This window comes from Berghia stephanieae, chromosome 2 (assembly GCF_034508935.2).
Source record: "Berghia stephanieae isolate SIO BIC M18660-M18661 chromosome 2, UCSD_Bste_1.3, whole genome shotgun sequence".
Classification (NCBI taxonomy): domain Eukaryota; kingdom Metazoa; phylum Mollusca; class Gastropoda; order Nudibranchia; family Aeolidiidae; genus Berghia; species Berghia stephanieae.
Window position 1 is genome coordinate 51,691,615 of NC_088361.1, and position 17,850 is coordinate 51,709,464.

Below are 17,850 nucleotides of genomic sequence, written 5' to 3' on the forward strand. Positions count from 1 at the left end.
TTTGTTTAGTTTTTTTTTCTTCCCAAGTTATCAATGACAGATCTTTTCCTCTTCAATAGTTGTGGGCATCGCACTACCCCAAAGCTTATTTTTGAGGAAAAAATTCCAGCCAACCATTCATGATTTCATTGCTTCAGTGGAAGCTATCCGACACAGCCACGCCCCTCTTCATTCTGGTCACTCGTTGTTGTTTGATTTTATTCTTTTAATCATTGTTATTTTTAGCTTCTCCTCCCCCACACACCCATTGTTTTGTCCCTAATTGGATGAGATATTCTGACAATGTACAAGATGTCTGCATTGTTGTGTGTTTTCGATTTGACAGGGAGAACATGCCTGATGATATTATTATGACCGCCCATGTAAAGCCTGTAAATGAAATATCATAATCCATAAACCATGCACCGCTGGTCACGGGCTGTCCAAAATACGTGATGGATATAATTTATAAATTAGGCCGCCCTCAGCATGTTTCTCGATAAATGGGCAGGTGGATATAAAGATAGATAGACAAATAGATAGATAGATAGGTAGGTAGCTGCGTAGGTAAGATAGATAGATAGATAGATAGATAGATAGATAGATAGATAGATAGATAGATAGATAGATAGATAGATAGATAGATAGATAGATTAGCTTTAAAAACAGAAAAAAAAAACGAAGCCATAATAAAGTACATATTTTGTACAAGTGAGGCAGACCAATTTTTTAAAAATTACGCCACATTAAATATTGATTAAAATATTATAATCCAGGACAACATATTTATGAAATACTAATCCACCTTCTTTTTACATTTTTTAAAAAAAAAAGTAGGTTTTGATGCTTTTTTATGTTCTTTTTATTTCTATTTTACTAGATTTTTACTTATTGTTATGCTCTTTGTGTTGGACAACTTTTCTTTTTCCTGTTGGTCTTGGTATTTTTCTCCCTCTATTTTCATTATAAATATACTTTACTTTAACCCGTGGCGTTTTGTTTAATTTCTTTTGTTGTTTCTGTTTGTCTTTGTTTTGTTTTGGTTAAATTGATTAACGTGTGGTAGCAGTACTGTTTAGAAAGCCATTGTAAAGTTACACATCCCTCAAAATGAAATAAGAAATAATTATAATATTAAAAAAAAAGAGTATTAAATTATATACACAATAAAAGCTCGGCCTCGCGCTGTGTGGGTAACGATATAGTTAATATCTTCTCTCATCAGAGAAACACAAAACCAAGTATATCATATATCATTATGAATTACCCGAATAAACCTCGAGCTTTGCGATCTTTGCGATTCACCCCGACACCATCCTAGTTATTGCTTCAAGTCGTGATATACGCCATAAACCTGAACCCTTATCTCCAAAGCTTCTTTACAGCTTTAAAGAGATTTTTATCATTAGTATTTTGCGAAATCATCCGCCATAACTGATAGGTATCATTATAGCTCATCACCACGTCAATGGGATTGATTCTTCTTCTCCCCCTCACCCCACCCCCTCTTTATTTTATATACCCCAGTGCAAAAATAGAATGAATCATAACTACCAGTCTTTTTATTTCTCAAGATTACCGGTTTACTTTCATATGGAGATTATAGAGATTTAAAATTGTTCAGAAAACGTTTTTGTTAAAATAAGACATTATTTGACAATAATTAAGGAAGAAACTACTTACAAAACAAAACAAACAAACAAACAAACAACAACAAAAAACAACAAAAGAGAAAACAAAAACAAACAAACAAAAACCATCCCCCACAAGGCTCCAAACGTATACAAAAACAAATTATGGGCATTCCTGTTTTCATTCGAATATTTAAAAAAATATAATTATAGATATTTTTATTTACAATGGCCGAATTTCTATTATGTCATTCATCTAGTATTCTTTTTTTTTCCAGATCCAAAAAGGAGAGACCAATCTGTTATGTTTGGCAAAAATCAACCACCCAAGAAACGAAGAAAGTCTCGCACAGCATTCACCAACCAGCAAATTTACGAATTAGAAAAACGATTCCTCTATCAAAAATACCTCACACCAGCAGACAGAGACGAGATTGCCATAAATCTTGGACTTACTAATGCACAAGTTATCACATGGTTTCAAAATCGCCGTGCCAAATTGAAACGAGATTTAGAAGAGCTCAAAAATGACGTCACTGCATCCAAAAAGTTGCCAATACCACGAAATATTACGGGATCGGTGACTGAAATCGAGCTTCGTCGAATCCAAGAGAGAACTTTACGTGAGAGCTTCTCCAACGGAGGTCTTCAGTCTCCATCGTCGTGTTCAATGGCAAGTTTAAGCGACGACCATGAGGCCGGTACGCCTATTCATAGTCCCGAGAAAATGGACTCGGATAAAATTCACGTAGATGTTGTTACAACGGATCCAATGGAAACAGAATTTCCATCTGAAAACAATGAACAGATGGAAAGAAACATACATCGACATTCTCCAAATGATCATAATGATAATACTTCACACATCATAAAAGAAAACAATGCTTCCATGACCACAAGGGACAGCGGGGAAATCAATAGAAATGTTACTCCGGATTGTTTTGGCCGATTTGACATGGACAGTGAGAAGGGTATTGGTAACTTTCCTGTTGAGGTGTCTCCGCGGCTTGTGTAAAATAAAAATGAGACTGTGACAATATTTTGAGGATGATATGCAAAAATTATATTTTATTAGTGAAAATAGAACAACCGTAGCCTCTATAGTGTACAATATCCGCTAAACGTGCTCAAAGCGTTTTACACTCAACAATTAGGACAAGACATAACGCTTGTTAGGCGATCTTACATTTTTTTTCAACAGATACAACGCTGTTAACGATCAGGTACTCATTTTACACCCCAGTAAGGGGAGAGGATGTGAGGAAAGAGCCTAACTATGCTCCGCTCAGAGCAGGACTCGAACCTAGGACCTTCCGATCCTAAGACCACACAGCCGCAAAACTTGGGCTCTATCTTTCCTCAGCCCTAAATTACCTACTGATTTAATTCCTTGTACAGGTTTTTAGGGATATCAAAAACAGAAAAATAGAATAAATACACAGATAGTTTGTGTCTTTGCCATCTGGACTTTTGACTCCTCTGATGAAAAGAAAACTTTTTGTCGCAGCTTCAGCAAACGTCTGATTAAACAATTGTATATATATATATCATTACTGTAAATACTGTACAATATATCATAACTATTTTGTTATCGTGATTTTGAAAACCTTATATTAAATGACATAATGGATATTATCAACTCAATTCAAGTGGCCATTCCTCTTGGAATATTTCACTTTTCGTATTTCTAAGTTTTGTCTCTTGGCAGTGCAGAACAGAGTATTCAGTTTTCTATAATTTCGTCATTTTATCACAGACATCTAGAGTACTGTAGTTCCCTTGTATCTGGAGTGAGTAAAGCAAAAATATCCATAGACTCCAAGTAATTCAGAGTTGAACCTGAGCCTCTAAAATTGATCACACAAAATAGGACGGCCCAGTCTCTGTAAACATTGTAGAAATTTTATTTGGTACCTGTGGGAAATTGAATTAATTTCAAAATTGCTGAAATCATGTAGATATGAAATTTTAGATGATAGTGCATCTTATTCTCTCAAAGACTATTTTGTTCCTTCTAGAACATTATGATTCTCTTCTGACTCAAATTTATTGAACCAAATTTTACTTATAAATTTGACAGTGGAAACTCATTTTTCAAATCTCGATCCTTGCATTTGTAATTCACTTCAGTCCCATAGGAATTAGAGAAGCTCCAACAACGGATAGTTTTATAAAAAAGCTGAACCATTTTCTTTTGCAGTGGTATGAGGCTCATTTAATTTTGAGTACTGTGAGTGAGTGTGTGTGTGTGTGTGTGTTTGTGTATGTGTGTGTCCGAGTTTGTGTGAACGAGTGTGTTTGTCTGAGTGTGAATACATGTTTATAATTATAACGCATGAATGTAAAGCGCATCGAGCAGTACTTGGTATTGGTTGTGCGATATAAACATAGCATTGTCATTGTAGATGAAATGTGATCAATTTGTGGATTCAGCAAAAAAAAAAACCCCACAACAAACTAACAAACAAACAAACAAACAAACAAAAAAAACCCAACATATTATTAAATCACATGCATGATAATAATTGCTTTTTATTATTGTGTTAAAAGTAATTATTGACTCGAGTCTATTAAATGCTCTACTGATAGAATTGAAATCGTATCGAATGGTGTTTGGAATACAACATTTCAGTGTGAAATTGGGAACATTTCACAAGTCTGCCAACCATTATACCTTCTCAAAACATTCTATATGTTTTGGAGATATTATATATATATATTATATACTTTTGTGATACTTTTTGGGAAATATATTTTAAAACAACAAATATTTTTTAACGAGTGAAATGCCTTTGAGGCCGGGTGCACATATTTGCGTACCTGTTAACCTGATAATTATGGGCCTGATTTAAGATTGTTGTAATGGACAATATTTTGAGTTGGATTGAGAGTATTTCCATTACAACAATGAGACTATAACAATTTTGGGTTATCAATCCTGCAAATAAGTACATATTGATTTGAGGGTGTGCACGTGAATGATTACGTGCGTGGATTAGGCAATGGTGCCTTTGTTGATTTGAAATAAGAATAGACTGTCTTTCTTCTTCGCTTGATAGAAATCTTAAGTTTGTGAACCAAACTACATAATTAGTTAATTTAAAAGAAATTTCTTATGTTTCGGGCATTAAGTATTGTAGTTTACGCAAGTCTGTTCTAGTACAGTGTTACTTATTTTGTTAATGATTGAAATCCAAACTGGCAATTTCACAACTTTGTGAAATTATTAAAATGACAGACCACTTCAGTCAAGATTTGAAGAACAAGTTTTGATGCAGGTCACAAATTTCTGAAAAGTTGTGTTTGATGTATTGTCAGGCAAAGGAGGAAAACTTCATTATCTAAATTTCGAAAATTACCCAGCCAAGGAAGGTTGAATTGGAGGGGGAAAGGGAGGGGGAGAGGGAGGAGGAAAGAGTACACTTATTTTATTGCATTTTTATTTTTGCTTTGCCTTTTAATCCTTTGTGTCTTGCACAGTAACAAACATAACTTTTCGGTATATTCATTTAAATTCTGTTAATGTTAGATGCTACTAGATTATGATCAATGACTATTGAGTTTGTCTGTCTCATGATAATGTAATATGTTATGTATTTGTTGATATTATCTCGTTTTTGTTTCAATTATTTAAAAATTAAAAGCCATTGGAGAAAGTACTTGACAATCGTATGATATTTATCAAACTTTAAATAAGTGAATTATTTTATGACTTCTGAAATTTTTGTTACGTCTTACACTTAGAAGTATTGTTTATCAAATCTATTTTGTTAGTTTGTGATTTAACTTTTACCCTGATAGAAAAACAACTACAAAAAACTTGACTTTTTAAAGATATTTTCTTTCATTCATTGTAAAATATTCACCAATAGATCATTAATTTGATAGGTTAAGTATATAAGACCTATAAATCAATTGAAATTTTTAAACATTAGATTTTTAATATTTGGCATATTTAAAAATGAAAAATTGCAAGAGACTTTGGTGAACTGGGAATTGGTTGAATTGAGCATAAAATTAAGATGAGAAAAGAAGTATGCGTTTGTGTATGTTAGCGTTTAGTGTGACTGTGCGTACGTGTGTTTGTGTGTGTGTGTGTGTGTGTATGTGAAGAGAGAGAGAGAGAGAGAGAGAGAGAGAGAGAGAGAGAGAGAGAGAGAGAGAGAGAGAGAGAGAGAAATTGAAAGATGCCCTATACAAACTATCAATCAACGACTGATATATTTTCTCTGCTTTATCAGTCACTGTTATATTTACAGCTCGACTTATTTGGTAAAGCGTTTTTTTTTTTTCTTTTCCTTTTGAAATGTGTGATGTAACATTCAGAAGACAAAAAAAAGTATCATTATTCTACCCCTCTCCCTAGATAGTAACGCGTATTGATATCATGTTTACAATGTGTAAAACCATTTGTGACGTCAGATTATTAAACGTTAATTTTTGCTAAAATTAGATTTTTGAAAAAATAAGTATCATTCAAATATTTTTGAAAATGGCTTTTACTCAGATATGAGGAAATCGGAATAGATTGAGGGGTAGAATAAAATATTTCTTACACTCTTGCCTTTTGGAATTCGAACTTTGTTCCCAACGCGCACTCGCAAGCTTGTGCAGTGGCTGAGAACACTTCCGGAATTCCAAAACTCATATATTATTATATCCGACGTGAACAAGTTTGCAAGTCCAATAACCAACTGCAATTAATTATGGGGTTCATTAAATATTATTGTAATCGACAAATATTTTGCGCTGGTTTGAGATTATTTCAATTTCAACAATGAGCCTTTAACAATTTGGGTTATCAGACTTTTAAACAAGTACACGTTGATTATACCCCTTTCCTTTAAAGGTAAGGTGCAATGAAATCAGGTTTGCATATTCAACTGTCAAAGCCCTTTAAATCAAAACAAGGTAGACAGTAGTTTTTAATGATAAGGATCTGCTGAACAAGTGTGTGCGAAAGGTGCCAAAGTAAGAAAGTAAAATATAAGAAGAAAAAAAAACAAATCCCAAAAATCAGTCTTTTTCGACTGCCTGCTCTCCAGTTTCATAATAATTTAGTTGTTTCAATAAAATCTTTAAAAAAAGATTGTTAATGTCTTTCAATCAGAAATCAACATTGTTAAGAGGGAAATGATAAAGGGACTCTTGGTCTTTTACATTTTGGAATCCACGTTTTGTTCCTTGTATAATCCCCCAGAGACTTGTCTTGAATAGGATCGATTTGGTTCCAAATGCAAGAATCCAATGATTTTGTATGAGTGTAGATTTTACTTATACATATATCCGTATTTTATAATTTAATAAAACTTTATTCGGTGGTTATGTTCATGGGCCATTTCAAACATTTATGTTATACCAATATCTATTATTCTTCAAGTTTTTTTTTTTTTTGGTGTGAATAAACATGATAAACAAATTATGTGAATGGAAATATAATTGATTAATTGTAAATTAAGTCTGTTTTGTTAACGAGCTGAATCTCACAAAGTATAAAATACTCAGCTTATATTGTGTTTTATCATTGTTCAATTATTATGTTCAAATGGTGGCAGCCACTAGATGAAATGTTAAAATTTATTTGAATTTTGTCTCCGTCAATAAAGTTGCCAAAACAAAGGCGATATAGTCTGGACTTTTCTTCTATTTAATTTGATTTGTTCTGGATGGTGTGATTCTCTTTTGTTGTTGTTGTCGTTTTTGTCATAGTGCTACTGTTGTTATTTGTATTGCTGAATATTGATGTTGTTGCTGTTGTTTTTGTAGTTATGAATCAGAATGGTTTTACACACTCAATAAGGGAGAGATAAATTAAGGGTGCGGCAAATTATTTTTAATCACGATACAAGAGTTGAAAATAGTGTATCTAATTGTTTTTTTTAAATCACCACTTTTTTTTTTGAGCGGTCAGTTTATTCAATTCTAACAATTCTAATATAATGCACACACTGTCGCCTTGGCTTATGCTCGGAACCGGGTATGATATGATTTTCAATACGCTAAGCCCGAAATGCATGCATATTTATCTGACCACCCTGACATAAAACACAGGAACTCATAAAACCTGAGCCCTTTGAGAGTGGACGGCGTAAGTGAGTACACCTTTCAACTCACTCACACTTTAGACGTATGATGGGTTAAACAGATACACACATAGCTAGTGTAGTTTATGGCTTAGGAGTTAAACTGTTTGTCACCGTCTACCTATCCCTGCTTCGCTTGCTTCTATGAGATTTGGTTGGGTCTTGATGAATTACAGTTAATGTGGAAAAAAAAACGGACAAAGTTTCGGTGTGCAGTCCGCAGCTGGAGATAGGTTACCAATTTAGCATCTTTATTGCCAAATTCCAAAAACTTGGCATTTTTCTAAGCCATTTGGCATGGGAAATTTGGGATTGACACAGAGGCATTTTTTTTCCAAATCTCTTAAATTAACCTATTTAAAGACTAACCAACACTTTATTCCCAGATACTAAATGTCACTCTTAAACTGAGAAGGGATGAAAACTTTATTCAGTCAATCACTGCTCAAGAGAAAAATAGGATTTTTTTCCCCACTTTTATGCACATTTTAACAGAAAAGTGTTGCATGGAAAAGTCTGGCATTTTTTCAGACCATTGGCATCTTTCTTCTGGCAACCCTGAGCTTGAGTGCATAAGATATATATATATATATATATATATATATATATATATATATATATATATATATATGTGTGTATATATATATATATATAATATATATATATATATATATATATATATATGTATATATCTTATGCACTCAAGCTCATATATATATATATATATATATATATATATATATATATATATATATATATATATATTATATTATATATAGAGAGAGAGAGAGAGAGAGAGAGAGAGAGAGAGAGAGATTTGAGAGATGAATTAATATGGGTTTTCAAATAGTGAAGTGTATCATGCTTCACAGAGTTCCATCCATCTATCAAGTATTTCCTACATTGTAATCACTTGTTTGGCAAACATTTCATATTAATTGTCACAAAATTCCTTAATGTTTAAAGATCTGTGTTCAGCCACTCCAAATTCAATCTGTGTGATATTTGTAGAGTCTTACATCAACTTTTTGATGCCAAGAAGCACATAAGACATTTAATATTATCACATCTCTCGATGTTTAAAGATCTTTGACCATTCCCTCCAAAAACAATCTGAGTGATATTTGCTGAGTCTAACATCAACCTTTAGTCTCTCGGTGTCCGGGAGCACAAAAGACATTTAAAGTTACTTGTCACAACATCCCTCGGTGTTTAACCGTGATCATCTACTCCAAAATCAATGTGTGTAATATTTATAAAGAATCTTAGCTTAACCGGGAAGCACATATGACATTGCGTATTATTTGCCATATCATTCTTCAATGTTTAAAAAATATGTGATTATCCACTCCAAAGTCGTTCTGTGTGATATCTGTAAAGAGCCTTACCTCAACCTTAAGTCTCTGGGTGCCTGGAACATTATGAGACATACAGCTTTTCCCCTGGCTGTACAGCTCGCTGTTCTCCAGTTCTATCTCTCACCATTCCTCTTCGATGCTACCATTAAAAGCCAAGTAGATTTGGGGAGACCACGCTTTCTCGTCTTGTGGAACCAGGATAAAACTCACCAACTCGTCACTCATCGGATGATTGAGTACACTCAATAGTGCATGGCGTTGTTACTGTTCTAGCAGTGGCGGGCATTGGATGAGGAGGAGGGAAGGAGAGCGGGAGGAAGGAGAGAGGGAGGACAAGACAATCAACAAAAACAACGACAATAAGTTATCTGACGCTAACCAAAATTATAGTAGACAGCAAGCTATTAAATATTAAATAAAATTAGTCAAATTAAACGTTGCATTTTCTTCGTATCTGTATTCCTATGAAAAGATGGTTCAAGTTTGTTATGAACGAAGATTATTCTCAACGTAATAAAATTATAAAAGTTGGTGTCTTACGTAAACAATGTTTTGAAATGTTAATTAAATACCATGTATCTGAAATGTTTGTTTCTTTACCTCATCTACCCGCTTTTGCTTTTGAATTTTCTTCCATTTCCAAAACTTGAATCTGAGCCAGGAATTGATTCAAACAAATCTTAGTAGGTCATTCATTCTTTACCTGTGTTTTGATTGGAATAATTAACTCTCTACTCATCCATCTGACAGGATGAATTAGAAAAATGTGTTGAGCTAATGATATTATAGATTATAAGCGTGAGATGCAGGGACACCTTGTTTTTCTGTTGTGGCTACAAACGTTCAAAATAATAAAAAAAAAACAAACGTCTGAACAAGAAACTTACCATTTTGCGCCAACACAGGTGATGATTTAAAGAAATTCGCGGAAGGGGTGGGGTGGTGACAAAAACATAATTTAACCAGTTAACTGCGGTACTCTGGAAAAGCACGTATTTAAAAATTTGGCCAGAAAACTCATCCTTCAAATATTGATCGATTTAAATGACCCTCATCTGAGCAAAAACTCTCAAACCTGGGACTTCACGAAGTCCCAAATTAAATTTGCGCTCAATGGCAGCCATTCAATTACTGATCATCTTGATAAATGCTTGACTTTCCGATTCAGCCATCAAGGGCTTAATAATACGAGGCTGTTAAAAATCTATTTTCGATACTAGGATTTTCCTTGGGCTGAATCATTAGAAAGAAATAAACTAAGGGTCTGGCACTACAGTAATATCAGAACAGCTTCTCAAAGTGCCGAAAAAATCTCAATTTTGTCATCTTTGTATTTATTACTTTGTGAATCTTCTCACCTGCTAGTCTTTCAAGCGTTTGGTTATTTGTGTGAGACTGATGAATGCAAAATCAGATCCAATAGTAGCAAACCCGCTATACCTTCGATGTATAAGAAATCACTGATACATTATATCTCCGAAACATTGAGTCAACCGCACGTATAACAAACTAACTGAACGACAACAAAAAATACGACGACGAAGAAAAATGAAGCGATAAAAACTTAAGCACTAAAATCCGACACAGTGAAAAGTCTGCTATCCGGCTCCGTAAGTCTTAATAGTGGTTTTAAAAAAAAATTGATTTTAAAAGTGACCATTGTAAAATTGATTTAAATCGCTAAACTCTCAACGTCTTGCATCAGACGGATACAAATCTTTAACAAACTGGCTAATTTTCATTGCAAAATGTAGTCTTATATTCATTGTTGAATGTGGGTCGTGTGTGAGAGAGATATAAAGAGAGAGGGAGAGAGAGAGAGAGAGAGAGAGAGAGAGAGAGAGAGAGAGAGAGAGAGAGAGAGAGAGAGAGAGAGAGAGAGTTACTATTTTATTAATATAGACTGGTTTCTTCTAATGTTGAAACGTTTTGAAAATTACCTCTTTTTAACAGCTGCCTAATATGAATATGAAGCCATCCTGATTTTCGATGTAAAGAACTAAGTTGACGTCACTCAGGTCTTTGTTATTGTTTTTTTTTTTTTTTTTTGCCATCCATGTTTATGAGTAATTCTCGCTAAACTGTATTAACCAGACTATAAAAGTCCATGGTTACACATGGTTTTGTGTGTTGGTCCTTTATACTTCCGGATGGCAATGTTGTGAGTTTCTTAGTCAAGCACATACCATCTGTAGAATCATCGAACGAAGACATCGTCTTGGAATTCCTCACTTCCTCCAACAGTCTGCTCAACGGAGCTAAAGGGTAGGCCTAAATTGCGAATAGTGAGTGACACCTCATAACCGTACACTCACAAACAACCGCCAATCTGTAATGCACGTGTGGCTATTTGACCAGATTGCAACATACTTTCTGTGTGCTCATCTCTTGACCCCAGTGAGCATAATAATATGTTTCTTTTTTTTATTTTTATGAAGAGATTTCGGGCAAAGCGCATGTATTACACATGTAGATAATGATGACACACATTTAGCTATTTATGTGTGTGTGTGTGTGTGTGTGTATGTGTGTGTCTAAATTATGTGTGTTTTGTATGTGTGTGTGTGTATGTGTGTGTCTAAATTATGTGTGTTTTGTATGTGTGTGTATGTGTGTGTATGTGTGTGTGTCTAAATTATGTGTGTTTTGTATGTGTGTGTGTATGTGTGTGTCTAAATTATGTGTGTTTTGTATGTGTGTGTGTGTATGTGTGTGTCTAAATTATGTGTGTTATGTATGTGTGTGTGTGTATGTGTGTGTCTAAATTATGTGTGTTTTGTATGTGTGTGTGTGTGTGTATGTGTGTGTCTAAATTATGTGTGTTTTGTATGTGTGTGTGTGTGTGTGCGCGCGTGGGTGCGCATATAATATTTAATATGTTATCATCTTAGTTTCTTTGCTCTTATTTTTTCTCTCCTTTTTCTTTTCCTCTTTGTGTTTGTGTATAGCTATGTGTTAGTGCATGTTTGTGTTTTGAGTGAGATTTGGAGAGGGCTGTACAATTGTACAATATGTCGGTGCACATGATAAATTTCTGGTGTTAATAGAAAATATAAACTTCATTAAAATGTATAAACCGAAAGTGGATGTATTTCCCTTTATTAATTTATCATAAACATTGTCAGACTAAAAACAACAAAGCAAATTTTTATTTCACGAGACAATGCTGTTAACGCCTGGTACTTAACTCATGAGCACGGTGGGAGATTGCCAGTACGGGGCTTTTTCCTAAGATTCATATATGCGCCACTTAGAGCGGATTTCGAAGCTTATGTTTTTAAGCCCAAACGCGAGTGTCAAACCACAAGACTACATAACCTCATGCACGGAACATTTTATTGATTAATTATTTTTTTTAATTAAAAAAAAATCGCGCCTTACAAAAGAAAACAAAAAACAAACACAACAATAACAGCAGCAGCAACAAAATAAGAACAACAGTATAAAAAAGGGGAAAAAACTAGAACAAAACAACAACAAAAAAACCCCAACAAAAACAAACAATTAAACAAACAAACAAAACATAAATAAATACGCCCCCCCCCCCCCCCCCCCGAAAAAAAAATACATGACAGAAAACGAAAACAAATAAGATAAGAAACATACAAACAAACAGAACCACCTCCATCCCCACTTCTCAATGCAAGCACTTAGTACAATATTATGATACAATTAGTACTTATTAAGTTAATGCAACAATTTTCTTGCTCGAATGTATTGTCATTTCTAGTTTCCATTACTAGTTTACGCCGTTCGTCGGTACACTCAGTGATCCCGAATCATAATTTATTGTAGGTACAGCGATACTCACTCTCAATTGAACATGTTTCTTGTTTATGATTGTCATGATATTTCAATCCTGGACAACATAAACTACCTTGGCTGATGTAGCATGATGAACGAATATCAAAGCAAAAGCTCCAAGCTTCTCTCTTTAAAAGTAGTCGAATTTCCTTATCCATAACTGAAACATCCTTATTATTTTTTCTGGAATCCGTCAATCGTCGGGAACTAACAGCCACCATGACGAAACATTCTGGTATAGACAACATTTTATTGCCATCTTCAAGGTAGTTTTCATGCCTCATCTGGCACAAATGCTATATCATAAACTAGTCGTTAGAATTAGCTCTTTCATGGCGTATTCATGAGTTCCATGTTGTTAGTTAAGCTGTTTTGAAGCTTAATTGGTTTTAGAAAAACACGATGGAGCAATAAATATTGAGACATCGCCCTTACATCTTACTCTCCTTCCACAATACATTTGTACAGGTTGATGTTCCAGCTCAAATAACAGGTAGAATATGTCTAAGATGAAAAATAAACGAAAAACAAACAAACAAACAAACAAACAAACAAACAAGAGAGATGCGTTTCCCAATGGCCCATTCCTTATGATAAAAAAGACGAACTTCCTCTACTCACGCATGCGTCAGATTATTTTCCGTGTAACAGTTTAAAAGAAAACTTTTTTTTTTTCAAAAACAAATTCATTTAGAATTGTCTTGTGATTTTTCTTCATTTCAAATATTATGCGGTTTTTATCTCAGCATAAAAAGAAAAACAAAACAAAAACAAATTACCCTTTTGTTGGAAAGAGATATATGTAAATGATTCTCTCTGTGAAATTGATAACACGGCAATCGGATAGGTTTTCCTTTGGATTTGAATCTAAAGTTTTCCAACTTTTAAACACAGATTATTAAGAAGGCAGTGTCTCTATCTTAAAGCCAATCATGGACAATCACAGCATATGTCAAATATGGCCAAAAAAATTTAACCGGTTAGTATTTAATTGTAAAATGTTTATACACGGTATCCGAAACCGGATGTCTTAGCTGCCATCAATTCACAGATCTTTGTTACCGTTTTTCTTTATAGAGAGAGCATCGCTCTGTGTTTTGATTCTCAGTCCAGAGGACTCTGGTGGACTATTCTTTAAATATCTCTGGGGGGTGGGGGGGGGGGTGGGGGGGTAATATTTAGTAATATTCTTATCTGATTTATTCCCAAGTTCCTCTATAACAGATGTTATCTTTAGATCCCCCGTGTTTCTTCCATCGGTTACTGTTTTCTTATAACAATAGGGTAATATAAATAACTTTAAAAAAAAATTGTTTGACCACATACATTGAATGCACCTACTGCAACCCTTTTTGGTGAAAATGATACTGGACATTCTGTCGGCGATGCGTGACGCCATGCATGTGAAGACAATCTTTACCCTTCCGTGTCCGAGTGTCCAGTCGAATATTCTTTGAGGATCTTGTAGAAAGACTCAAGCTGCTTTCGTTCACGGCGTTCCTGGCGGTCGGCTTTGCACATTTTGTTATCCCGTTGCCTTGTCTCATTAGCAGAACGTGAGAGAACGGAAAAAAATAAAAATGCACCCTGTTACCCCTAATTCGACGTGAATCTCAGATATGGGCAACGTGACATCTACATTGGCGTACCTACATGTATTATGCTTCGAGGTTTATATATTAAGGAACATGAAAACAATAAGATGTGTACGGCTTGATGGGATTTGAATTATAATTCAAGCCACTATTGCATAAGAGATTAAAGCGCCTTATTAGAAAACGGCGAGTTGGAATCACAATTTGTTGAAATAAATACAGTGTGTATAGATAGTTGTAGTGTACACTGGCAATGATGAAAGTATTATTATAATAACACGGTTCCTGATCTAAATTTAAAAAAAAAACAACTTTTAAATCCTTTTGACATCCATTATGCCACACTGGAAGCATCTTTGAGATATGGCTCATAACAGGTGTTTTGGACTTTTCGTTGAAAAATAGGATCCCCCCTTCCCCCCCCCCCCCCCCCTTCCTGTTGGCTAGGGCCCCATTGTAAAAGTGGATATTGCACTCTATAAAAGCTGAACTTTATTAATGATTGGAAATTTATTGATTTGTTCGATGTGTCAACTATTAATCTAACAATTGAAAATATTATATGATCACGAACAACGAACCGATATGGACTTCATATGAGTCGGATTATGAGTACATCAAGAAAGATGGAACATCCTGCAAAACGACGTGAACTATACTTAGGCGCATACAGTATTTATCTCCTTATTTACAGTTTCACTTTATCTTCCATCCCCATTCCTCCCCTTTTTATTTTATTTGAGGGGATGGGGCATTTGGGGAATATGTTATAAGAACGTTATCGAAATGGAAAACTCTTCGTGAATCTCATTAGATACAAAAAATTAACTACTTTTAAACGGGCGAGATAAACGAGAATTACGACTTGAAGAGCCTGCCAGCGTTGTCCATCGCAATCGGTGCAAATCCATTGGAAACCCTTGACTCTAACGGGTCTGTGGTATCTGCGCACACCTTCCCTTCTTTATCTTTAAGAGCTTCACAAAACGGTCGACCCCACCATTAACCATGGTTCTCTGATCTCCCTCATTGATGTCGATTACTCAATGGGCGTGTGCGATACTTGGGAGTAGCATGATCAGTGGAAATGAGTTATGAGAGCGATACCAGAAATAAATTAACTCCCCACTCTTGAACACTATTTTAAGCGAATGAACGAATGATGCAGCGATTAACTTCTTAGTGATAGGCGATCATGATGATGATGATGATGATACGGTTCGTAGACGAAAAAGTCCACCGCACTTTACGATGGTAAGAAACGAAGATAATAATATTATGGTAGTTTTGCTTGCATGTCACCTAGTTCACGAAAATGCAAAAGTATTCAATAATTTTGGTATATTAGTATTATTGTCGGTACACCTACCCATCTTCTCACAACCGTTATTACTTGATGTACAAAGTCAGCAAGCCCATTGCGGAGACACTTATACACTATAAATAAACTCATTTTATAGATAGTTTACACTTTTCTATAATTGCATTGCGTTTATCCAAAAAGCTCATAACATCGACCAGCCATATATAACGTACCGACATACACAACTATGTATGACCGTGAACGTTTATAGTCTGATTGATACAATTTAGTGAGAACTACTCATAAAAAAGGCTGGCTAAAAACAATTACAAAGAAGTGAGTGACGTCATCTTCTTTCTATCTATATTCACCAAATTTCTGGAGGTACAACATCGCGTCTTTCTTTAGACGACATCCTACTTTATAGAAGAATAAAAATCTCAAATGACACAGACATTCTCTAACAAGACTTTAACAAACTCCAAGACTAGGAGAGAGACTGGAAAGTGGAATTACATCCATAAGAAATGTACAATTTTACTAATAAGTAATGAAATGAAACAAAACATAAATGATTACAAATACATTACGAAAAACTAAAAAGATAATCACAAAGGCTGAGTACTTAAGGGTAACATTGGACGGCAAAATTATGTTATGGAATCATCATATTATGGACAAATTTGTCACAAAGCTAACAGGCAAGCCAAACTTTCTTCTGCGTGTCCCTGGGTAGTAAAAGAACAATGCTATACCACAATGTGTGGCACCCCTAGAAAGCCATAAACCAACGTCATCATCATAACTTGTCGCTCCAACACCATACCCACTCTACAACATCTGGGGAACAGACTCTTAGATCATAATCAGTGCAACTGGGCCGGTCCTGGCATTCTATAAGGATGTGCTCCATCGTCTGCTCTGGGCAGCCGCATGTAGACAAGATGGTATTTGCCAGACCCCATCTTTTCATGCTTCCATTTATTGTACTCTCAAGTTTTGCCCATGCTCTGTTGAATGTTAACCATTCAGCTACGTTCCGTAGGGCAGTCCTTCTCTAGGATCTTCAAAAGCTTCATTTGCGTGATTTCTCCACTCTACTCCATGTAGAAAGTCTAAAGACAGCTGCATGGTCAGGGTTGTTGCTTTCTTCCTTCATGAAGCTCTTTTCTCGACTTCAGTTTACTTGTCGCTGGGCTGTTGTCATGGAGGGGGTGCCTTGGGTCCATTTCCTGTTTATATATCTGGGCTTTGGAAGCAGTGGCTCTTCGAATATGGGGAGATGCAATGCCGGCCAGCCGGTGGAGGACTGGAACTGCAGTTGATTTCAAGTTACCAGTAATGTTCCGGCAGTTGTTATGTTGCTCGGGGTCAATCTTTTTGGCATGGCAGGATCTTGCCCAGACCGGTGAGGCGTATGAATAACAGAAGGCTAGTGCGGTTATCCTGACTGTTTTCAGATCTATTCCCCATGTTGTGTTTGCCAGTTTTCCACCTTTGCTTTTGTTTTCATTGTGTGCTGAGAGAAGGACAGTGTACGGTCTAATGTGAAACCGGGGTACACGGGAAATGTGTTGTTTTCCAATATGTTCCCATTTCAGGAGATGCTGACTTTCCTCTGGCGGTTTTTTAAATGGTAGTCACACACTTGAGTTTTTCCTGGCTTGGCATTTCGTGAGTTCTTCAAATAGTACCCAGAGAGTGTCTTCAGGGCATTTGCTGGTCTCTCCTCAATGGTCCTGAAATCAGAGCCTGAGAAGCAAGACACAGATCATCGGCATACAAAAACCTCCGGACTCAGTTGTTCTCGAACTCAGGTTGGTCGTTGGTATAAATGTTGAAAAGGATGCGTGCGAGTACCGATGCTTGAAGGAGTCAGTTCTTTTATGACCTCCATCTGCTTTTCTTCCCATCCAGTTCCACAAATAAGCGACGGTTTGACATAAGGGATTTTATTATTGCGACTTCTTTTGAGTTACCCTTGTAACATTAGGAGGTCTTTCCTATAATTTACTGTGCCATATGCAAGGCAGCTGTCAGGTCCACGAATACAGCCCCTGTATCTTTTTGTTTGTTCTCGTAGCCATCCTCAATGTA

General features: G+C 35.4%; 2 protein-coding genes across 2 annotated transcripts in view; both read left to right on the forward strand.

Moving 5' to 3' along the window:
- The window catches only part of LOC144965131 (uncharacterized), a 57,876-nt gene extending 50,647 nt beyond the window's left edge, over positions 1 to 7,229 (forward strand). Inside the window, exon 3 of the mRNA XM_078900095.1 lies at positions 1,889 to 7,229. Coding sequence (XP_078756221.1) covers positions 1,889 to 2,625 — 737 coding nt within the window. The 3' untranslated portion in view covers positions 2,626 to 7,229. The remainder of the gene's footprint in view (positions 1 to 1,888) is intronic.
- LOC144965133 (cell division cycle protein 23 homolog) overlaps positions 1 to 17,850 on the forward strand; it is a 232,997-nt gene that overhangs the window by 162,374 nt on the left and 52,773 nt on the right. The window lies entirely within an intron of this gene.